This window comes from Cotesia typhae, unplaced genomic scaffold (assembly GCF_013202065.1).
Source record: "Cotesia typhae breed Kobodo isofemale line unplaced genomic scaffold, CoteBio_Ctyphae contig_11, whole genome shotgun sequence".
Classification (NCBI taxonomy): domain Eukaryota; kingdom Metazoa; phylum Arthropoda; class Insecta; order Hymenoptera; family Braconidae; genus Cotesia; species Cotesia typhae.
The window spans coordinates 1,034,897-1,058,611 of record NW_027423711.1 but is presented as its reverse complement, the minus strand read 5'-3'; the positions used below and the strand labels follow the sequence as shown (position 1 = coordinate 1,058,611).

The 23,715-nt window shown below is 29.1% G+C and overlaps 4 protein-coding genes across 4 annotated transcripts; 1 reads left to right on the top strand and 3 right to left on the bottom strand.

The window, feature by feature from the left end:
• Positions 1-542: 542 nt before the first annotated feature.
• On the bottom strand, positions 543-15,278 carry LOC141524152 (dynein axonemal heavy chain 10-like). Its single transcript, XM_074237839.1, has 12 exons — positions 14,722-15,278; positions 14,453-14,648; positions 11,383-12,937; positions 11,169-11,323; positions 5,998-7,086; positions 4,298-4,499; positions 3,880-4,022; positions 2,825-3,284; positions 2,493-2,707; positions 2,079-2,426; positions 1,872-2,018; positions 543-1,675 (listed from the first exon to the last, which is right to left on the bottom strand). Exons 1-12 carry the CDS (start codon positions 15,132-15,134, stop codon positions 1,529-1,531), a joined length of 5,070 nt encoding a protein of 1,689 aa, XP_074093940.1. The 5' UTR covers positions 15,135-15,278; the 3' UTR covers positions 543-1,528.
• LOC141524166 (uncharacterized) lies at positions 7,661-14,592 on the top strand. Its single transcript, XM_074237862.1, is given in 4 exon segments — positions 7,661-7,900; positions 8,013-8,880; positions 8,883-9,557; positions 13,352-14,592. Coding segments are annotated over 3 exon segments (834 nt in total). The 5' UTR covers positions 7,661-7,900; positions 8,013-8,807; the 3' UTR covers positions 13,438-14,592.
• Positions 15,229-15,638, bottom strand: LOC141524176 (dynein axonemal heavy chain 10-like). Its single transcript, XM_074237873.1, has 2 exons — positions 15,504-15,638; positions 15,229-15,435 (listed from the first exon to the last, which is right to left on the bottom strand). Exons 1-2 carry the CDS (start codon positions 15,636-15,638, stop codon positions 15,229-15,231), a joined length of 342 nt encoding a protein of 113 aa, XP_074093974.1.
• Positions 15,584-23,640, bottom strand: LOC141524161 (dynein axonemal heavy chain 10-like). The gene is made up of 11 exons (XM_074237852.1): positions 23,405-23,640; positions 21,926-22,808; positions 21,492-21,858; positions 21,083-21,336; positions 18,844-19,371; positions 17,399-18,076; positions 17,048-17,321; positions 16,658-16,935; positions 16,315-16,579; positions 15,767-15,973; positions 15,584-15,692 (listed from the first exon to the last, which is right to left on the bottom strand). Exons 2-11 carry the CDS (start codon positions 22,283-22,285, stop codon positions 15,658-15,660), a joined length of 3,246 nt encoding a protein of 1,081 aa, XP_074093953.1. The 5' UTR covers positions 22,286-22,808; positions 23,405-23,640; the 3' UTR covers positions 15,584-15,657.
• Positions 23,641-23,715: the final 75 nt, after the last annotated feature.

The window sequence follows — 23,715 nt, the reverse complement described above, 5'->3', positions numbered from 1 at the left end:
GAAATCATATATAGATTATATATGGTTCTATAGAATTATATATAATTTTTTTTCCCGGATCAAACTGATCCCTATGTGAATTTCTAGTATTTTCAAAATAAAATCTTTTTAAGTCATACAAAAATTTCATAACATTTAAAAATTTTAAATAGGGAACCAATTAATAATGTATAATACTAAATTCACCTGTTGACTTCATAATTTAATATAATAAAGATAAAAATAGACCTTTAACTAATTGAAAGTATTTTCAAATTACAAAATTTGTTATCTCTTATTTTGTAGAATGAAATGGTTGTTAATTATGTAGTCGAAAAATGCTATATGATTATCAATTTAGTAACCATTTGTCGTCTAACTGTTAATATAATTAGGTAAATTATGAAAACTCAATACATTACACTCGTGTTAAAGTTATCATAAATATACCAAGGACAAAATTGAGAATTATTCGAATTTACTCTGAAAAGCGCTAAACCCACGTTGAAAACATTTTCAAGACATTCTGAAAACACTCTAGTTTCATTTTGAATTCACTTTAGTTTCATTTTGAATTCACTCTGAGATTACTCTGAATTCACTCTGGGATCACTGAATTCACTCTGGGATCACTCTGGATTCACTGTGATTTGACTCTGGAAAAAAGGCACAAAACCACTCTGGATCCACACTGATTTCAATATGATTTCACTCGATCTGACTCTGAATACAGAGTGATTCCAGAGTGAGGTGAAGGTTGCAAGGGTAAGTAAAGGAAAGACTTAATAAGTCTTCAAAACTCAGCAATACTCTTCAAAAGTCAAATTTTCCCTGCAATTTCGGAATTTCTCAAAGAGTTATTAAGACTTGATAAGACTTGTTCAGTTTTACAGGAAAAGAAGAAAATATTTCTTTTCAAAAAAATTACTTATCAGAATTAAATAAAACTATAAAAAAGAATTAATGCATGTTTTAAAAAAATTTTTTTTAAATAATATTTTCATCACGAAAATACTTTGATGGGCATCGAATCACTCATAGTTGAGCAAGTCAAAACATCAACAGCAAATGAAGTGCACTTGATGTTGGAAACAGATACTACTCAAAGAGTAAATCCAATCGGTATTTAATTTGGACTATCAAATATTAAAGTCAACTTTCTAGGTAGGAAAGAATTAAGTCTTTCTTATTAAGTCTTTCCTTCACTTAGTTAGGGATGTGAAGAATTTCGAAAAGTCTTATTCAGAGTTATAAAGACTTGTCAAGAGTTTTTTCAGAGAATTATTTCCACAAGGGCAATCACGTTACGAATAGTTTACAATATATATTTCTTATATTTTTCATGTTATTTTTATTATTGAATTGGATTTTCAACCACATTTTTTTAATTTCAAAGATCATATAAGATTACATCAGATTATATCAGTTACTTAGTATTTTTTCAATTCATATCTTTCTCCGAAGAATAAATATTTCTTTGCAAAATGTTTCGTGAAAGTGGAATTAGTGTGAATTTTTACAATGGAATTATTTTTATGAGATTTTTAAATCAATCTATGTTCAATAGCAAGCATAGTCCTTGTAAAATCCACAAAGAGTTATGTTCAGTTGTTTTCAGATCAGCTTCAAGTACCATACCTTCTACCATAGTATTTTCGCGATCTGTTGTTACATAAACAGGGGTTTTCACAGTATTCTGTAGAGAGAAAATAGATATTAATAATAATTTTTATAATCAGATATGCTATTGTAGCAATTAATTTAACAAAAATTTTACAAGCTTTCAAAGCGTCTTAAAAACTTTTTAAAAAATTGTGCTAACTGAACTAGATATGTTTTATTATTTACTTACATATTTAAAAAAAAATATATTTGGAGAATAATTTACCCACCTCTAAATGTATACTGAGAGATTTTTTAGTCGTAATACACAACACTGGAAGTTCATCAAATTTCACTTTAGAATATGACTGTTTCAGGCAATGCTGTTCTTTATCCCACCTTGCCCCTTCTAAGAACAATCCATGTACATTACAACTCTACGGAAAGAATTTTTTATTGATTAAAGATTTATTGATTTTTAAAATGTTAATAATTACCTCACAAAGTCTCTCTTCAATTTCGTCAAATTTAGAAAATTTTGACACTGTTGTGTAAATTGAATAATTATCCAAAGACCAGTTATTTTTTTTACAGCTCATTTGAAAAAAAGCTGCAATATATGATTCCGGAACATGTAAGCCAGATAACCACATTACAATTGGTTCATTACTTCCCGACCAATCAATGTACTGATTCTTTCTTTGATTTATATGGATCATCCAATTGGCCAAATTTTTTTTTGTTGCTGGAGCTAAACGAGCCCATTCTTTAGGTAACTCACCATTGTATAAAGAAGTGGATATACTTTCCATCCTTGTAGTGAAGTTCGTTTTTCCTGCTATTGCCTTTTTAAAGAAAATTTTTTGTTATTCTTAATTAAAATGATTTACAAAATTAAATATTTTTATTACGTTTCTTAGTTGCGTTAACGTTGTATTGATTGTATGAATCAATTTGTTAAATCTTTCTAATTCTTGAAATAAAACTATGACTGATGGTGTAACATCCAGACCAAAATTATGTTTCACTTTAGCCATATTAAACTCTGATGGAATTTTATTCAAAACATCTTTTGATACATTATCTATAAGTTCTTCTGGATTCAGCTTTGATAAACTGTTAATAGCTACAATAACATATTATGTTATTTCTATCATCAAAAATTTACATATTAAGAAAATAAGATTATATTAAACTGTATCAGATATCAGAGAATTCTAAAAGTATTTTCAATTCAACTTACATTGCTGAGGCGTCATTTTATTTAAATTAATCAACATTTCTCTAATGTTTCGAACAAAATAGGTATTTTCTGCATTCAAGTGAAGGCCAAATATTTCAGGAGAATCACTAAGAGATAAATTATCTATGAATGAGATATAATCATCTTTACTGCCATCCAACGGAACAGAATGAAGTGTTTCGTTTTTTTTATATAAATAGAATGGTTGAGAAGTATCAAATATAAAATCTCCGAAGTATTCATCTACATAAACTTTAACTATGCGATGATCATATCTGTCAATTACTTTTCCGCCATAAATCACTTCACTTATTAGATATTTAAGACTAGCCCAAGGGAAATCACTAGTCGGTGATAAATTAGTTAAATATGTACCAATAATTGAAGTACAAACATTAAAATCTGATTCACTAAAATTATAATTTATAGTCCAACCAATTTTACCATATTTTTTTCTTTCCTATAAAAAACACCAATAACAGTTACTAAAACTTAAAAATAAAAATTTATGTGAAACTCTTAATACAAAATTCATTTTTGAAATAAGTTCGCCTATGATATTGTTCTGAAATTTTTTTATGCTCTAAAAAAATAAAGTTCTGCTACTTGATTAGAGAATGAAATTAAAAATATAGAATAAAATTAAATTAAAAATTATTAAATTAGTAAAAGTTTTCCGACTTGACTACACCAAGAGTGATTAATCACTGGGAAAAAAAAAAAAAAAAACTTAATTCAAGAAAAAAATCTTGAATCAAGAGAATCATTCTAAATAATTTCATCTCTTGGATCAAAAAAAAAAAATTCTCGAACCAAATAAAATTTACTTAGTTAAACAATTTTTTTTGTCTGATTCAAGATAATAAAATTCCTCATAATTTCTTGAATCAAAATGTTTTGTCTTGAATCGAGTTAATTTTTTTGTCAGTGTACGGATTCAAGATGCTTGAACAGTAATCTTAATTATTGTTTAAATAAGTTTTTTTCGCATGATCCTATAGATAAACTTATTTGACAGATAAATTCTTAATAGAATATTGCACATGGTAATTTACCTGAACTATTGCATGAAAAAATGCCAGAATATAAATGATATGCTTGTACTTCGAATGACTACAACTTTTCAGATTTTCTTCAGGCAGCTTCAGATATGTATTTTTTAAACTCAACTTCAATCCACTCGGTGGCTCAAGGACAACTTAAATAACATGAAAAATTGAAATTTAATGATTAATTACCACAATTCATTGAATAAATATTAACTAATAAAGTTATTATCAAGTTATTGTTCTTCAAACAATAACAATAATTACTAATCAAATGACAAAAAATTCATAAAAAGATGAGTTATAAATTTTTTAAATTTGTATCATGAAGACGAATTGGTTCAAACTACTGGTCTTAAATACGTTAAGCTGAGTTTTGGACACTCGAAATTTTCGAAAAAAAATATGTATAAAGTATGAAATATACCTTTTAATGATCGTTGTAACATTCCAATAGGGAAGTCATTGATAAGATCAGTCGTTAGCCATAAGCGAAAATTATCATGAGGTTTTTTCATATGATTAATTTTTGCTTCAAGTTTTTGAATAAATTCCAATCCTAAATGACAATTTCGTAAAACTAACCACTGTCCTTTAGTTATTGCAATTTCTAGTAGCTCATTAGCTTTCTGATAAATACAAAATATATCTACATTATACTTTTTAAATCTAAAATAGAGATTATTCACTATCTCACAGCTATAAGTATTCCAAGTGGTATAGCTGTGAAATAGTGTGTATACGCTATTTTTCAGTGAACTTAAAATAAGAAAAGTCCCATCACATGTAATGGTTGGTCGAGGTGAAGTCGATATGTAATATGCTATTTCTTCATTTAACCACAAAATTTATTTGGGATTCAATGAAAAGATTTAATAAATAAAAAAACAATAAATAAATAAATTAATCGTCGTAAATCTTCTGGTAGGTACAAAACATCTTCATTTATACACACTTAATCATTACAGTACCGGGATGACCGAGCTTTGCTCGGTATTTTTTTTTTTTTTTTTCTATAAATCGCCTGAAAACGCGGATAAAATGACATTTTCAATACAAAAGCCCCTGCTCTCTTAAAAGAAATCAGTCGAATTCCAATGATTCAACTAGTGAATGACAATTTCATTGGTGAATCAGTGGATTTCCACTGATTTAACCAGTAAACACAACAGTGTGCATGAATACAGATTTTGTTCACCGATTCAACCAGTGAAATTGCACTCACTGGTGGGAATCAGTGAAATTCCACTGATTTCTTTTAAGAGAGTGCATACTAAATTTTATGAAAATCGTTGGAACCGTTTTCGAAATTCAAATTATATACGGTACCGACAGGTAATAAGGCCTCTAGCTAAGGGAGATTTTGAAAAAAATCGAAAATATTGCATTTAATCATTGCAATGTATCATTAATTTTTAAATTCATACATTAGCCATAAAATGTAATGGATTAATGGTAATTTTCACCATAAACAAACACAAAATTAAATTTTTTCAAAAACCTTGTAAATAGGCCTTATTTTACTATGATAGGGTAATAAGGCCTGCGGGTTATACATACTGGAAATAGTTATACTCTACTTGATAAAATTGGTATTAGAGATCAATCATCACTTAAATAGAGCAACAATACTTTTTAAGATGTTGATAAGAATTAGAACAATGGTTTTAAATTATTAAATATAAAATTATAAAAAATGTTTATCATTTACTCAAATCGTTTTTTAGGAATTCTTCTGCGCTACTTTAGCATATGACGGATGATGAAATATAGAAGACAGGGAACGTTGTATTGGGACTCTATAAACTTGTAGCAACATTTCTATGCTAGACGTTTTTACTAGAGAAGTTTTTAGCGGAAGCGGTTATTTTAAATAGCATATCTATCACTTAGGCCTTATTACCCGTCTTATGTTTGTTATAGTATGATGGTGACACGAAATTTTGAAGTCAAATTTTTTACTACAATACCTTAAAATAATCTTAAGAGATCTTAGAAAATTTCAGAGAGGTGTTTCTTTTTGTGTCAAAATTATAAATTTTTCAATTTTGGTAAAACTTTTTTTTCACCTCTAAGTCAAATATAGTTAAAAAAAAACAGTTAATGTTATTATTGTAATGTGTATACCTTTTCTTGGCCTTTTCCCAGAAAAATAATCATCAGTTTTTCAGCGTTAAAACCATGAAATTCTGCAAGTGCAGTAAATTCTGCCGTTAACTCTACTCTTGGACTTAAAATCAATACAGCCGGAATATATGAATTGATTTGTTTGTAAATTGTTTCAAAACTTATAATACGAGGAGTAATAATTTTAACTCCCAAACAATCAGTCACATATTTAATAATTCCACAATAAACTCGATCAATACGAAAACATTTAATTAGCATGAGCTTTTGAAATGGAGATAATTTCTTTGAATATTCACCAGGATATGTACTCGATTCAGGGGTATCTGATTTATACCATTGATACCACTCATTGGAATTAACTTGTAACTCATTGTATAAGTCAGAAAAATTCTCGAATCTGACTGACAGTTGAAAAATATCCGTTAAACTAGACGAAGGAAGCCATTGAATATGATTTCGCTGAGAACTTTCTACTGAATTATTTTCTTTTATAAAGAAATTTAACTCTTCTTGACTGATGCAACCGATACTTAATTCAATTTTAGTACAAATTTGAAAAGAAAGTAGAACTTTATGTTTTTCAAAAATACCTAGACACCCATAATCAAAAATATTTATTGTGAGAGTTTCAATTATACTGTCTATATGTTCCGTCATCGATACATTTAATGAGGGTGCTTGTTTTAATGAACGAGTGAACAATTCCAAATAACTTGACAATGAATATTGATACATAGGTTCTAATGCAGCGAGATCGGTAAGTACAAAGAATAACACTGCTCCCCTCGTCGCAACTGGACGATAACTTTCGCTTATCTCTTGAATATCTGCCACTGCAATTTTGTCTTGATCAATTTTAAGAGTCATTTCGCGAATGTTGGCCTTGATTTTTCTTAAACTTTCTAACAAATCAATGTCTTGTAATAACGGTTTTTTACTTATAGATATTTTTTCAAAAAATTCGTTTTCAGATTTTTTAATAGAGCTCTTAATTACATTGATCTGTGTAATTAATTTGTTTTTCTTTTCTTCAATATCTGATTTTTTTAATCCCATAACAATTGACAATAGTTTATTTTCAAGGACCTGTAGTAAGATTTTATTATTATTTAAATTTTTTTCCCACACTTTTTATTGCAAATCCAAAAGAAAAGTTTATGCCAAATCAGATCAAATAAATCAAATTCGAGAGAATCTACATTACTTTAATATTCTATACAAAAATTTTAACTTTAAATTCATTGAAAAAAGACAGTTAATTTTTAAATCTAAAGTAAGGTAAAAGTCCATATTATGGAACACTGTCCTGGTTCATGAAACATTCGATAAAAATCTCAATAACAAATAATTTTTAACTTATTTGGTACTTATAAAATAATATTTATGATCGTTAATTACTAATATATTGATTAAATTAATTCATTTTCATGAATACTTTAAAATGTAGAGAAAAAAAAATATATTGAATGCCCGCGTCAAGTTGCATGAAAAAAACCTTTTTTGGAGTAAAATAGTCACGTGTGTAAAAATGCAATTATTTCAAGTTTTTGAGAAATATATCAATGATTAAAAATACTTGAAACATCTCAACTAAAAGTTGAGCTTATTATCTTCCTATTGATAATGAATTTTAGGTAGTTTAATAAAGTATTTACTTTTATTTCAAGTGTTTCATAATAGGTACAAAAATTCTTTAATAGTCCGGATTTATGGAACAGTATATTCCGTGTTCCATGTCCCACGTACGTTCATTTTTCAATGTGGTCCGTAATTATGAAACAGTGACTCGTGAGAGCATTATTTATTGAATTTAGTGTTAATAATTGTTAATTATTTATAAAAAAGCAGTTTATGTCAGATAAATGTTACTTCAGTGTATATTTCTATAAATTTGTATTAGGTAAGTACTTAAATTTGAAAATTCTATCAAAATTAAAAACTAACCTCTAAAATTTGTAAGTTGGATAATAAACATTGTTTAAGTTAATCAAATCAATAATTTTTTATTTCAGATAAGAATTTAAATTGCGTAAATATGGGAAAGACTACAAAAAAATGCCAAAAAAATAAATCAAGCAAAAAAAATAAAATTAAATCTGTGAATCTAAGTGTTAACAACAGTTCCAAGGCTCCAAAAACGGCTGTTGTCTTAGTTAATACGTGTAAGAAGGTTTCAAAAAAAAATAAATCTACGCGTATAAATTATTCTCCTGATGATTTAGCTAATGCTTTGAAAGCTGTCGACACAGGTGTTTCACTGAGAAAAGCTGCTGCAGTGTACGGAGTTCCCCCAACTACACTCTCTAGAAAAAAAGGGAACCCTGAAATATCCAAACAAAAAACTGGACCAGCAACTGTTTTTTCTAATACCGAAGAACAAAAAATAGTTGACTGGATTCTTTTTAGAGCTCAGCGTGGTTTACCAGTAACTAAAACAGAGCTCTTAGATTCTATTCAACAATATGTGAAAATGTCAAAAAAAGAAACTCCATTTATTGATAGTCGGCCGAGCTGACATTGGTATGAGGGCTTTCGAAAACGACACCCTCAAATGTCAATCAGGAAATCACAACATCTGACTCAGTAGAGCAGCAGTGACCGGTGATGACCTGAAAGATTGGTTTGATGAACAAGCTAAGTATTTAACTGAAAAAAAATTATTGGAGATTCCTTCTACGAGAATTTTCAACTGTGACGAGACTTATGTAAGTTTATGCCCTCCATCTGAAAAAGTATTGTTAGCTAAAGGATCCCGTTCTACATATAAGGTGGTTGATTCTGATAAAGAAGGATTTACCGTATTGTTTATGTATAGTGCTAATGGTGATCGTGCACCTCCCATGATCATGTTTCCTTATAAAGAAGAAGTACCAGAGAAAATTGTCCTGAAGGTTGGGGTGTTGGGCTCTCAGATAATGGGTGGATGACCTCTGAGTCATTCTATGAGTATATAACAAATATATTTTATCCATGGCTAGTGAAACAAGGAGCTCAGTTTCCAATCGTGTTATATTTGGATAATCATTCATCACATATGACTATGCCTCTGGTTACATTTTGTCGTGAAAATGGTATTGAGTTGATTGGACTTGTTCCCAACTCAACCCATATAATGCAACCACTTGACATTAGTTTTTTTCACCCATTTAAACAGACATGGAAAAAATTTGTACCAAGATGGAAAAATTTTAAAAATGTTTCCCGAGTAAAAAAAGAAGATTTTCCATTAGTTCTAAAGTTTGCATTGGATGCTATGGTACAAGAAAAAAATGCTGTTATCAGTGGATTCAAAGCTGCAGGCTTGTATCCTTTCGATCCTTCTGCCGTTGACTATGATGTATTTGATAAAAGAAAGAAATCTAAAACAACAGTAACTAAAGAAAATGTACAAGATGAAGTAACAGAAGATAAGGAAAAACATCTATTAACCTTCGAAAACAATTTATCAAAGGATATTCTGGAAGAATTTAATACTGCTTGGTTAAATAAGACATTACCCAGAGATCTAGAAATTAGAGGCTTGTATAAATACTGGCTTGATATCAGTGGAAAATCTGGTAAAGAAATTAATATTATCTTATTTCAATCATTATTTTTGCGGTATACATAAAAATTTTTATAAATAGCTATTTTTTTAATGAATTAATTTTTCTATGTTGATTTTTTTTATAGATATTCATATTGATATTTTTATTTTAAAAATTTTTTGTTATATTTTTATAACTTGGTATATAGGTTCTCATGAAAAAAGTAAACCAATTGTTTACTTCAAGTGGCGATTGTTTATTTAGTGGCGATGGGGAAACCACAGAGAAAACCCATACCAGTACAGTTCGGCTACCGGAGCGATCCCCGACGGTTGGTGTTGGAACTATTCTAACAACCGTCGGGGCTCGAACCCTCGCCTCATGGCATGATGTGCGACCGAACTAACGGGATAATGACTTAGTCCGCTCGGCCATCATGCCGCTTTTTTTTTTTTTTTTCTCTCCTATTATTCACTTATAACTTTTTTAATAATTGTCCAATTGAAACTTTTTTCTTTTTAGTCGTCGTTTTTCTGTGTCGTTTCTAAAAAAACATTTATTTAAAGTGGTCACTGATGTGATTTGTCAATTTTAAACTTTAAATCTTTTTTAAAGTGAGTTCAAGTAAAATCAATTAAAAATTATTTAAGTCTGTTAATATATAACGATTAACTAAATTTGTTATTTCTCCATATATACTTTCTTGAAAATTTTAGTACATTTACTTCATTTTGAAATTTGATCAAACTTGATCTGATTTGATCTACTAATTTATAAAAAAACTCGATCTTAATTGTAATTTTGAAATTAACTTGAAGTATCTTAATTTTTAATATTAAGGGGTCAGGTGGGTTTCAAAAAATAATCTGGAAAACGATTGACCTTAAAGGCTATTCCTGCAACTTCCCGCTAATTCCATATTTAAGCGCTCAAAATTGCACTTCAGACATTTTTAAGCTCTTCGAGCTCAAAAACACAGTGTATTTGTTGTTATGGGCTGTTCGAGCTCAAAGAGTTAGCTCTCCGAGCTCAAAAGTCTGGTAGCAGGTTAATAAAGAGTATTTTTTGAATTTTCAAACCGCACTAACTTCTGAATGAATGAACCAATTTTCACGCGGTTGGCAGCATTCCACGCAGTTTTTAAAATTCTATTTTTCAGAAAAATTTGAAAAATCACTTTTTCCGAATTTTTTCGACACAGGGGACTGGTAGCAATCGACGTGGTTTTTCAAGTTTAAGTGCAGATTAGTTTTTGGAATTGATCAGCTAAGCCGTTTAGAAGATATTCCAAACAAACGATTTTTCGAAAATTTTATTTTCGAGATTTCTCAAATGAAATTTAATGGTAATGATACTCTTTAGATTGGCACATATTTCGATCCGATCGGTCAAGCCGTTCAAAAGTTATAAGAGGTTCACACACACACACACACACACACACACACACACACACACACACACACACACACACACACACACACACACACACACACACACTTATGAAACCCTTCCGGTGGACTTAAAATCTTTGATTTTCTTAGCGCGAAGTTAAATAATAGTAAAAATACCCTTTTTTTGAACTCCTGAAACCCACCTAACCCCTTTATTCAAAATATATAATTTGATAAGTTTTTAACTCACTACTGTAGTAATCATGTAATTAATAATAGTTGCTTTCGAGAATATTGTAAGGTTGAACTTAGGATTTGAAATTTTAGTTATGAAGTATAGACGAAATTTTACATTGTTATCTTTTTGTGTACTATTTTGGTTGATTAAAGATTGTTTATTAACACCTACAAAAAATCAATTTATTTATTCATTAATAATACATGATTATAAAACAAGTACTTACTTCGTATGATTTTTGCTAAAATGTCATCCAAAATGTAATGAAAATAATCAAAGTTTTGAAAGATTACTGAAAATCCATCTTTAACAGCCGATTCAAATTGTTCCATATACTCTTGATCATAAAATGAAACAATTTTTAAAGGTTTTTTTTCTATTTTCTTAATCAAACTCAGGGCTTGCTGATGAGGATCAATGCAAATAACCAATTCGGAAGAGAACATCGTTAGAATTCCATTTTGAATTGAAAAGTCATCGTGTGATAAGTCCTGAAAATTCCATCCACTTTTTTGAATACCATCATCCAAGTATTTTTCCACCCTAAATGATTTTGATACTAGGATGTTTTTTTCGATAATGCTCTTCATCCAATCATTATAAAGCATTTTATTTCTCAATTCAGCAGTGAAAGGTCCACAATATATTAAAAATCCAGCAGACAATAAACAATTCCCAATGATGCATTCAGAATCATCTCTCATATATTTTAATTCCTCTTCCCACTTATCACTATCATACAAAAACTCGTTTGTCATTTCATCAACGAAGATTAAGTTTTTTTGCAAAGAGTCTATTTCTTCTTGCAATTCTCGTTTTCTAGACGTTGCATCGTCGTATTTCATATTTAATTCTGTTAATTGTTTTTCTAGATTTTCTAATCCATTTTCTTCTGTTCTAAATCCCATTTCCATGCATTCTGAATCAGTTTCATAATTTTTTATTTTTTCTGATTTTTGGCAGAAAGTATATAAACGCAACGTTACTTGCAGAAATTGATACAATTCAAAAGCTATTTTACTAATTGATTTTAATTGGTCAAATTCATTAAAATTTTTCAAACGAGTATCTATTAATTGCTGTTTTTCAATAGTTATTTCATTAACATCTAATTCTTGCAAAGATTCAACAAAGTCTGGATCACGAAGAAGATTTTGAAAACTTTCCCATGAAATTTCTTTCGAACCTTTTATTATTGCGATACACTCGCCAACCATTTGCACTAAATGTGGAGGCTCTGAAAGCAATTGCAACTCTACAAGATCACTGTTCTTTAAATCGTTTAATGTTGTTTTGATTATATTCAGTTTAAAAAAAACATCGGTAAATATTTCTTTATCGTGTGCAGATTCTTGAATTATCATTTCATTGTTTTCTTTAATTTTATCTTTTATTGATAAACTATTTTCTTTCATTTGTACAATTTCTTCATTTAATTCTTTTATTGAAGCTTCTAAATTATTGCATTCTTCTTCTATTTGTTCAGTCGCTGCTGTCTTTTTAATTGATAATTTCTGATTCAATTCAATCGAGTATTTAGACACTTCAGTAATTTTATTTAAGCAAATCAATAATCGATTATATCGAAAAGTTGTATAATTTTTTTTCTTTGTTATAAGTGTTAAGTAAGTTTTTATAAAATCTAGATAATGTTTTGGTGTTGTGTAGTTATTTCTTCGATACTTTTCGAACAATTCCATCGTATACATTTTAATATTAACATGTACATCAACGATATGCTGAACAACTTGATCATAATGATCTTCAGAAATATCTCTATTCTGTAAAGATTTAAATAAATTTATGCTTTAATTGTTTGATTAGACAACTTATGAATAAATTAGTTCACATGAATTTATAGAAATCGTAAGACTGAGCAAGCCTTCTCTGTAGGAAGCCTTCTGTAGGCGGGCGACGCTCGATCTCAATTATACCGATAGTTTTACATTATAGAATCCTGTTAAAAGACGCGATACCAGAAAATAAAAAATGCAATTTTTTATGAATAATTTTTTGGAACAAATTTGTTTGTAAAAGAAAATTACAAAATTGTAGTGACAGCTAAATTTAATGTCATTTAATTTTATGTGTTAATTGTTTCAATGTGTAAATTTATTTTATGTTGCTGTTGTTTTTCTTGTTCTTATCAAATATAAAATGTTCTCATTGATAACTAATATTTTTTAATTTTTCAGGTATTATTTTTGGTCTGGGGGGGCTTCGCCCCCCAAACCCTAAACTGAGGCTTTGCCCCTGGACCCCACCGCGACTTTGCTTCTGAGCCCCAATTTTATGTTCACGTTTGTTCCGCATTCGCAATAAAAAATAGTATGTGCAACTCGTGCGACGCTATCGATTGCCCCCTCAAGCAATCGACAACTTGTCGCACTGGTTGCACAATATACTATTGCTATGTCGACATCACACATAAGTGATAATGTTGAGCTAGTAGTATTAACAGTGCTGTTCTAAGTGCCTTCATTAAATATTTTTATCAAAAAATATGACTTTATTAGTTATACTTTAATCATACAACAAGGCGGTTGCTAATAACAGCGAGGAGCTTTTGTCTTTTGCGTCGAAATGAGTGAAGTAAAAGGCATACATAAACGGTCTTACAGTAGATCATCGATAAGAAAAAGCTGAAGTGTTTGCTAATTCATTAGGAACTATTCTGTACTTAGTGATCGTAAGAATGAAGCTAGAGATATTATGACTATTCGATAAAACTGAAACCTATAAAAATTTTATAATTTTGAATAGTTACGAAATTATGTTTTGCTGCAACAATTCCTTTACTATTCATTTAATGCAAAAATTTCCAATTAGATAATAACAATATGAAACTAATTATTGTAATTATTTTTTTTCATGGTTTTTTGATATTGATAATAAGGTTCAATGACATAATAAAATTAATCACACAAAAAATTTCAAAATGTCAGAATTAAGTGCAGTTGAAAATTCCGATTGTCTACACAGAAAAAAAAATTTTTTGAACCAAGAAAATTGTAAGGAAGACCGAAGTTATTTTGGAGCGAGAAGAAATTTTCTTGGCTTAAAAAAATTTAACTTCGTTCAAGAAATTTTAACTTCATTCAAGAAATTTTCAATCTTCCTTAAGATTTTCTTGATTTAAGAAAATTTACGGTTGACTCAAGATTTTCTTTCTTTTTGTGTACGATTCATTCGTTTCATAAACTTAGTATATAAAACCGGAATACTGCTACGCACTTTCATTATTGCCATTAACTTCATTATTTTATTATCACTGACCAATTGATATTTGAACTTACATCTTTCATTAGAAAATTAGCGACTGCAAAAAGGGCTTGTTGGGGCCATTGAAACATCCAATTAATTGTAGTATTTTTAACAATACCAGGGTAGTTTCTGCAACGTTTCTTAAAGAGATCGTCTGCTGAGCTCATCGACAATGCAATATGGAGATTTGCAGTGCAAGTTTTTGTGAAATAGGACCAAATATTTTCTCTGTAAAATAAAATCTCCATTATCAAAATATTAACTAATACTATTTTCTCTGATTGATGTAATTTTTACAGACTTGTCAATACAATGTCCTTCTTGAGTTACATTTTCTTTACACTTGTCATTAATTTCATCAATTTCATTTTCCGCGTATAACGTAAAAGGAATCTCTGCGGCTAATATGTTATTTATTATTTCTAAAAAGTTTTCATCTACAATTTGAGCAGATGTGAACAAAAACAAAATTTTTTTGTTGTCAATGCCGACTAAATTAAGAAGTTTTTTTATATCTTCTTGAAAATAAGTTTCATTATAAGTATAGTCAAGAAAAATTTCAAAAACATCACATTTGGCCGCAAAGGATGCAAGTCTAATCACTGATTGTTTACCACTTCCATTTGCTCCTACAAGTAACACGTGGCCACGATGCATTTTCAAAATACGATGAACACGTATTAAATGCTCAAGTGCATCATTAAAGAGAATCATCTCAAGCTTAACATTATTTTTATTATATAATTCGAGAATCTGAAAATTTTCTAATTAGTCTTTAATCTGTTTTACTTCACTTATTTAAATATCATTAAGGATTCGAAACCTCAATAAAAATATTGTAAACAGCCTCGTAATCTAATACATCTTCATAACTTTGAATTCCATCGTCATTGAGGGCGTTTCTGAAATTACCAAAAAGCAATGGGTCTCTGAGAGCATTTTCAATTATATCAGGATTCTTCTCCCATTCTGACTTTATTTTCATCTCCAAACGATTTTGCACAAGATTTCGATCCTAATTATGATGAATAAAAAAAGATTAAAAGGTATTTATGATATAGAAAATAACTAAATTTTTTTAACCTCCTCACTAATTAACCGGTCACATATAACTCGAGTTATTTCATTTTTCCATAGTCTTACAAATTGTGCAGCCGTATAAAAATAACTAGGTATACTTTGAAGAAGTCCTGCGCATATTTTCGAGAAATCTTTCATGTTGAAATTATAATGAAATTTACATGGAATTGGTGGTAATTCGAATTGAACAATCTAATTGAAAATGAAAACTATAAAACTAGAGTCATAACTAAATGAAATGTTATTTTCATAATTAAATACCTCACATAGCTCAATAGTGATCTTCACAATATTATTCGTAATTGCTTGAATCCCATCACTGAATATCGCTAAATGTCCAGCTAATATACTACTATAGATGTAATTCAAACTTGTATTATCTGGATGCACCGTATAGTAAACAGCCAATAAAGAAATAAAACGAGAATCAACCGCATTATTTCGCCTTTCTCCGGTCATTGCTGCTAAAAACCCTGATTGAAATGAATGAATAATATACTTAAGAACCAACTAAATTTGATAAATGAATTTATTTTTTACGTATAGAACTATGAAACTAAATGCAAAATTAAATTTGAGGATTTTTTTTGCATTGTTATTTCTATATAAAAATAACTTTTTAAATCATTTAAATTCCTGTTTAGTATTTCTACACACAATAAAGTAAGTCCAATAACACTTTGTGGAGAGAAACTGATCGGCTTTTTTACATACAATGAAGAAATCATCTATTAATTTTAGGGTGCTAAATGAAGTTTTCTATTTTACTAAATCAAATACTATTAAAACCTTTTCATGAATATAAATAGCTTACAAGTGTCTTTTATTTGCTTCCAATTTAATCCTTTATTACAATCATAAAAACCACCATAATCCAAAAAAAGCTTTAGAAATGCAATGGGCTGTTGAGTTTCATACAAATCAACTATTGGTAAACTCATATCATCAATGAAGATTGCCAATGTTTTTCTTAATCGTGGGCTATATAAATCTTTCGTGCGCTTCTCTACGTAAGATTCGATACTTCTTTGAACATCTGTCGATTTAGTTCGCAATGAAAAATTCATTTTTAATAATGCCTAAAACATATTTATCAAATTGAATTAATTCAATCATATACACAGCTAAGGAAAAACGAAAACTATTGTAAAATTTACAAATTTAGCCGGATCAAGAGATCTTGAAAAATTCTCAATCATTACAGTTTTTGCAGTTTCAATTTCTCCCACTAACAGAACAGGCTGTTTTAAACTCTTCATCAAACTGATAAACCAAAACGTACGGAGAGTATCAGAGGTAGGTACAAAAATTTCATGAAAATTTTGATTTCTATTATGAATATATTGAGGAACACACATTTTCCAAGGTCTCCATACTTTATTCTTCACGTCTAAAACGTAGTCGTATAATAACTTGCAAGCAGTAGGAATATAATCTAAAAAGTAAAAATAATTCTACTTTATTATGAATAAAAACTTCCAGTCAGCTGGGTAAAAATTGTTGCTAGATTAATTAGTTTAATTTATAATAGAAATTGATTCTTTTACCTATCGTAGCTAGCTTTTCTGCAGTATCGTTGATCATCATTAGTCCAGATAATTCTTTCATATAGTCATCAAATTTGAATTGAGCTTCTGAAACAAGAGCAGCGCCCATTGAACAATAACATGCTTGGATAAATACTGCATGTAATAAAGCTTCTTCTTCTTCTTCTTCTACTTGAGCCTGATGTACATGAAATTTTTCATCATTAGTTGATGTTTCATTAGACTGATGACAAGAAGGATAGAGGCTATCAACCATTTTGCATAACTGGGATACCTTTAAAATTATAAGTTGAAGACATTTTACTAATAAATTAACTAAATAAATTCAAGTGTTAAAAAATATATATTAACCAAGTTTAATGCATTTTGATGGATAATCATCTGCAAAGGATCAACTTGCTCTAATCCCAATATGCCATCAATAATAAGGGCTAGTACTCTAGGAATATATTTTTGATACAGTGATAAAAGCAATTCTTGTTCAGATTCACGTCGATTTTTAATCCATTTTTTTATAAATGGTTCATACCCTAAAATATTAGGATCGACGTAAACTATTCCAACACGTGACACTGTAGCTGGTGATGCATATTTTAAATCACCGACTTCAAAAATCAAATTGCAGTTATTTCGTAATTTTATTCTTTCTTGATTAGGAAGCGTCAAAATTCTATTGTCATCCATTACGGAATTCATATTTTCTATCCAAACTGAATCAACATCCCCGTCAAAAATAATAAATCTTTTTTCATTTAGCAATGAAAAATCAAGGGGTTGATTGAATTTGCGAAAAATATTGCTGAAGATTCCATCGGTCCATTCACGATTAAGTGGATTCAAAACTCCATAAAATCGAGTTACATCGTATGCTTTAGGATTTAAAACACACAGTTTCGATAGGCTATTCAAACTTGTTTGAGTTTCACAAAACGTTTTAATTATTACAGTTTTTCCTCCTCCAGTTGGACCAACAACTATATTTACATGTCTGGTCATTGTTAATTTGTACAATTGTAATATTTTATCTACCTTGAATAATGAAATTTATCTTATTACTAAATAGATTCACTTCACACTAAAAAAGCGCAAAAAATGACTATTTTTAATTTTCCGCTACGACAATAGTGGACATTCGAAAGAGTTTTATTGCCATTAAATTTCATAGGAGTTTGAATCAATTCGGCTCGGTAGATTATGAAAAATCTCTAAAAATGAAATTTTCTAAAAAAATGTTCTTTTGAAATAACTTTCAAGCTAATGTATCAATTAATTAAGAAAACTACTCAGTTTTTAATCTCAAAAAACAACATTGATTGCCGCAAGCCGCATCCAAATCGTTCAATAGATATTTAATTTTAAATAATTCCAAAAAAATGATTTTTTTACATAACTTTAAAATTTTACTTTGAAATGTTTGGTAAGTGATGAATAACCTTTTGTGCTTGAAAAACTGCGTCGAATTCTGCAAGCCCCATTCAAAACGTTTGATTCGATCGAAAAAAATTGCAATTTAAAATTTTCAAAAAAGTATGTACCTACAATCACTAAATTTTGAAGTTGAAGAGCTCGAAAAAGTATACAAGTCTCCTTTAAATAGTACATTACACGCCAAGGGAGAAAAAGCGAACACCCGGATTGGAATATTCTACTTTCTTCTTTGACGTGAATACTACTTTTTCATCTTTATTCAAGACAATGAAACTCTTTCAGAATATTTTCTTGGTTTGAGAATTTTTCTCTAGATTCGAGTTATTTTTTTATTTTCAGTACATAATATAAAAATTTAGATCATATACCTGTTTTCGTAGAATTATGAATTTCTTACGTCGATAAATATTCTCTACAGATTCATTAAATAGTGGATATTCTGTTATAGAATTATCCAACTCCAAAAAAAGATTTTTCAGAAGTCCAACAAAAATCGGAACATCATCAGAAATTAATTTAGAAAGATTCACGTCCTTTAAAGCTCGCAACAATATAGTACTTTCTAGTAAATTTTCTGATACTCTTTTATAATATCTGGCTCTATTCAAAATTGAAACAACAGCTCTCAGTCCGAAATCATAATGATTTTGTTTACTTAATTGATTTTTCGCGAGATGATAAAGCACTGTTATTTTTTTTGCAAGGCTTTTTGCTGTCAAGAATCCAGCGCTGAACAGTTTAACTTGACAAATTAATTCACTGTCAGGTACAACGACAGCTATTGGTCTGAAAAATCCTTTAACTGATTCCGGAAGATGGGTTCGATTATCGTAACTGAGTTGCATGGTAATGAATATCCCACATTTAGGATCTAAGGCGATATCCTGGGTTTGGAACTTAAAACAGTAGAATTATATTACATATTCAATTTAAATAACTCACTTATTCAAAACTTTTCTCGATAGTATCAGCAAAGAACAAATATTCGAAATAATATAAAAAATTTTCTACTGTGATTCGGAATAAAAATACTGGCACAAAAAAAAAAGTTGTCTGTACTTTGGACTAGACCCACCTACGGTCACGTATTTCGACCCGCTGAATCCGAATTTAAAGTCTCTTTGGTCCGGTTATCCTCCAATTTTGAGTAAAATGCAAAAAACCTTAAAAAAAGGCGAAAAACTGCAGTCTCAGCGATGAAAAAATGTTTGTGGACCCGGATCAAGTATGATTTCTATGTATTTCAATTTACTAAATCTTAATTTGAACATTAATTAGCCCGTTGATGCGAAAAACCCCCAAAAATGACAATAAATCATAAGAAATCGAAATTATCGAAATGAAAAAAATTTTTGGATTCAGATTGAGTATGATTTATATGTATTTTGTTCCACTGAATTTTAATCTAAAATCTTGTCCCATTAACATTTAACAATTTTTAGAAATCTCAAAAAACCAAAAAAATCGGGAAAACTACAGTTATAAATATGGAAGGAAATCTATTAAACACGATTGTTGATGACTTAGGTGCATTTTCATGGATCAAATATGATCTTAAAAATTAAAAAATTGAAAAAATTTTTAAATCTTGAAAAAATAGCATGTAAGGAGAAGGTACGAAACCATATTTTCGAATTTGAGACTGTCGTTCGATTGTATCGAACTGTTTTATCGTCAAATGACCAACGCAGTAGGGTTCCTTTTACGTTTTCTGTTTTCTTCTGGCATTTCATTTTGCTTGTCTTGGTGAAATCGTTTTCCTTGTTCTTCGCTATAGTCTTCAAGAATTTCAGGAAAGTGGTCGACGTGAGAATCCATGAAGTGTAGTTTGAGGTTCATTAAGCAGCCCAAATTTTGGAAATTTGTCACCAATTCTTCTACTCACATCCTGTAATTTTCGCTTTTTTTATTTCTTAAAAAGTTTTGGGACACGTTTTTAAAACTTACCCATTAAGACATAAGTGAAATTAACGTTCAGATTTAGATTCAGTAAATTGAAAAACATAAAAATCGTACAAAAATTTTTTCATTGCCGTGACTGCACTTTTCGTAATTTTTTATCGTTTTTTTTTTGTAAAGTGTTTTCGCATTTTACTAAAAACTGGAGGGTGACTGAGCTAAACGGACTTCAAATTTGGATTCAGCGGGTCGAAATACATGCCCGTAAGTGGGTCTGGTCCGAAGTACAGACAACTTTTTTTTTGTATGCCGGTGAAATCGAAGTAACTAATTTACAACTGCTTAATTTTTTCGTCGTATATACCTATCTTTTAGATGCAAACTTTTTTGGAATTGTTTCATAAAATTTACTATTTTTAAAAAATTTTTCTTCTTAGTAATCACTTTGAGAAAAGTTCCGAAATGAAGAAAATCGAAAAATAGTATATTAGTTACCAAGAGAAGAAAATTCAACCTGTAATTATCTCAATGCGATCGATTTCAAACATTGAAGCTTAAAGTTTCAATGTAGACAATATAAAAAATTAAAAACACGATTTAAAACTTTGAGCAATACTCATAACATCTCTTTTTTTCATTCTTTATCACACAATATACTATTTTTTTTCATTCAAGCAAGAATTATATGTGATCTATTTTAAACTATACCAAGAATTTCGTTGCCTTTCTTTGTAGTGCTAACCGAAGTGTTTGTAGTTGTAACGAAATAATGGAAAGAACCGACACATCTATGTGATCAAATTCATCGAAACAACCCCATGCGCCACTTTGTATTAATCCTCGGAAAATTTCCCCAATAGTTAGGTGATCTACTCCTTCACTGCAATTGGTTACAATGCATAATAATCCTAATGTTTTTGCTAAATTTTTCACTGTTTCAGTTTTTCCTGTTCCGGCATATCCTAAAAAAAATACAGAACAGAAAACTTACTAAAACAATCTCTCTCAAAGTCTTGATGGTTATTTTAACAGTAGATAAATTAACTTTTTGAAATTTTATAATTATTAGAAAGTTTTGAATAGTAATATTCAATTAAAATATCTAAATAAGATTTACCTGCCAATGATGTACCTAAATGTACTAACAGAGCTTGTGTAATAGTCAAATAAATGCGATCTGTTAAAGGAGTTACAACTAGTCTTTCATTTAAGCCCATGTATTCATAACCATACTCGAATCGTCCAGTACATTGATTAATCCAACAGTTATCTAAATTATAGATCCAATAAAATCTTAACTGACTCTGCCATTTGAAGTCTTCAATTTTAATAACATTATTCTTCACAAATTCATCAATTGTATCTCTATTATGTACATCAATAGTTATGAGAGTGTCTAATTTTGTACGATCATTATTGGTCAAAGAATTTCCACCCATGAGTGTTACGACTTCATTTAATTGGTCATTGAGTTGTGACAAGTACTTGAAGAAATGAACTTTAACTGAAAATTACTTTTTTTTTTTATTCAAAAATATATGAATACAATACCTCTTTCATGGCTCGTTTATTGTTTAACTTTATTTTTTCAAATACTTCCTCTATTTCTACTGTCCGCCATATTTGATTGACTACAAATATTACCACACCTTGAAACTCAAATAACCATTCAATACGAGGTTTTTTCATCTTGCCGTAAATATAGATAGCTTTTTTTATTAAATGTCGATTAGAATTTTTTATTTCCTCCAGTAATGTTACCATCCATTTTTCTACTTTTTTTGTAATGATTACTGGATTTTTTAGTTCCATAATTTCATATTCACAAGAAATGACAGCAGTACAAATAATTTTAGTCTCATTATTTACTTCACCTTCTTCAAGTTTGAACATTTCTATGTTATCAAACATTTTTGCAATATATTTCTGAATTGAATTAGTATCATTTTCTGCCAATATTCTTAACAACTCATCATCACATAAAAACTAAACCTCGGGAAAATCATTCGTTTACAACTAAGATATTCATGTAATGACTTGCGACATTCATCTATCTCAAAAAGTAAATTTTCAAATTTTTTTACGATCAGGAATCATACAACATTCGTAGACGTTTGGTCTTTCAAAAGTATCAAGCATAATTTGTTTGAAAGTACGACTAATTCCCTCAAATTTTATAGTTTTTCAGGTAGTTGTAGTTTTAAATCGTTATCAAGAAAAATTTCTCTTAAACACAACCATTTTGTCTGAAATTCTGTCCAGGCTTCTATTACCTCCAAAATTTCGCGGAAAGTAATTTCCCATTTTTGAACTATGTCTAAAAATGGTTTAATATACGGTGAAGATTTCAGATTCTGAAGGGCTATAGTATTATCTTCAAGATTTTGAATCAAATCTTCTACTGATCCCAGTATATAGAAGTTGCTATCTAAGCCTGACAGTTCAATGAAAAAAAAGTTATATTAACAAATGATACATATTTTCTTTTTAATCTTATGCAATATTTTTTTTCTTCTGTCTTACTTAAAAATGATCATTTATGAAAAACAAAATTCATTTCTATTGAGAAAAAATCTAAGAAAATGAGAAGCTTATCAGAGAGTTCGATTTTTCATATAAACGACAAACGAAATTTTTCTCTACTTTCAACATGATTTTTTGATGTTTAAAAAATTTTTTCAAAAAAATTAATTGTTGTAGTATTGTTTAATATAAAGTATGATGAAAAAAACACGCTTATCTCGCACCGATACGTATTGTCATAGTTATTGCATGTGTTTAAGCGTTTACTCGACATAAGACAGTACCGTGTCTTTTACGGGCCAGAAAAGCTTTCAAAAAAACAATACACGTGAATTTTTCAAAGAACTGCAAATTTTATGAAAAATTCAAAATTATATTGTAAGTGCCATAACACAACTTACAAAGGACAGTTAATTTTCCAAAAAATTTTTTCTGATAAGACAGAAAAAAACAAAGCATATTCATTCATAAAACAAAGAAATCTAATTGTTTTTTTTTAGTAATTACCTTCAAATTTTTTTATTACTTCAAAATTGATCGATTGTAAAAAATCAACAAGTTCGTTAACCTTTTCCTCAACAGTTGATTCTTTAATTGCATTTGTCACGATTGTTTGCGCGATATCATGAAATTCACTCAGTTCCATGGAAAACATATTTTCTAACGTAAACCTAAATTTTTTAAATTCAAACAGAATTAGTATTGTTTCTCTGACATTATTTTAATCTTAACTTAAACCTCAATCCATATTTTTATTTATACTCTGAATTTGTTACAAAAGATTGTGTTAATAATACAACTTGAGAAAAATCATCATA

Bases quoted from the DNA above. Each gene is read 5' to 3' on its own strand.
- LOC141524152 (XM_074237839.1), bottom strand. From the start codon at position 15,134: ATGATTCTCTTTAATGATGCACTTGAGCATTTAATACGTGTTCATCGT. The intron at 14,649-14,721 runs GTCTGTAAAAAT...TTTATTTTACAG, and splicing joins GAAGGACATTGTATTGACAA to AGAAAATATTTGGTCCTATT. The intron at 3,285-3,879 runs GTAAATTACCAT...TGTTTTTTATAG, and splicing joins TTTTTCATGCAATAGTTCAG to GAAAGAAAAAAATATGGTAA.
- LOC141524176 (XM_074237873.1), bottom strand. From the start codon at position 15,638: ATGAAAGATTTCTCGAAAATATGCGCAGGACTTCTTCAAAGTATACCT. The intron at 15,436-15,503 runs GTTAAAAAAATT...CATCATAATTAG, and splicing joins ACCGGTTAATTAGTGAGGAG to GATCGAAATCTTGTGCAAAA.
- LOC141524161 (XM_074237852.1), bottom strand. From the start codon at position 22,285: ATGTTTGATAACATAGAAATGTTCAAACTTGAAGAAGGTGAAGTAAAT. The intron at 18,077-18,843 runs GTATATGATCTA...TCATTATTCAAG, and splicing joins TCATAATTCTACGAAAACAG to GTAGATAAAATATTACAATT. The intron at 16,936-17,047 runs GTAAAAGAATCA...TTTACTTTTTAG, and splicing joins AGAAAAGCTAGCTACGATAG to ATTATATTCCTACTGCTTGC.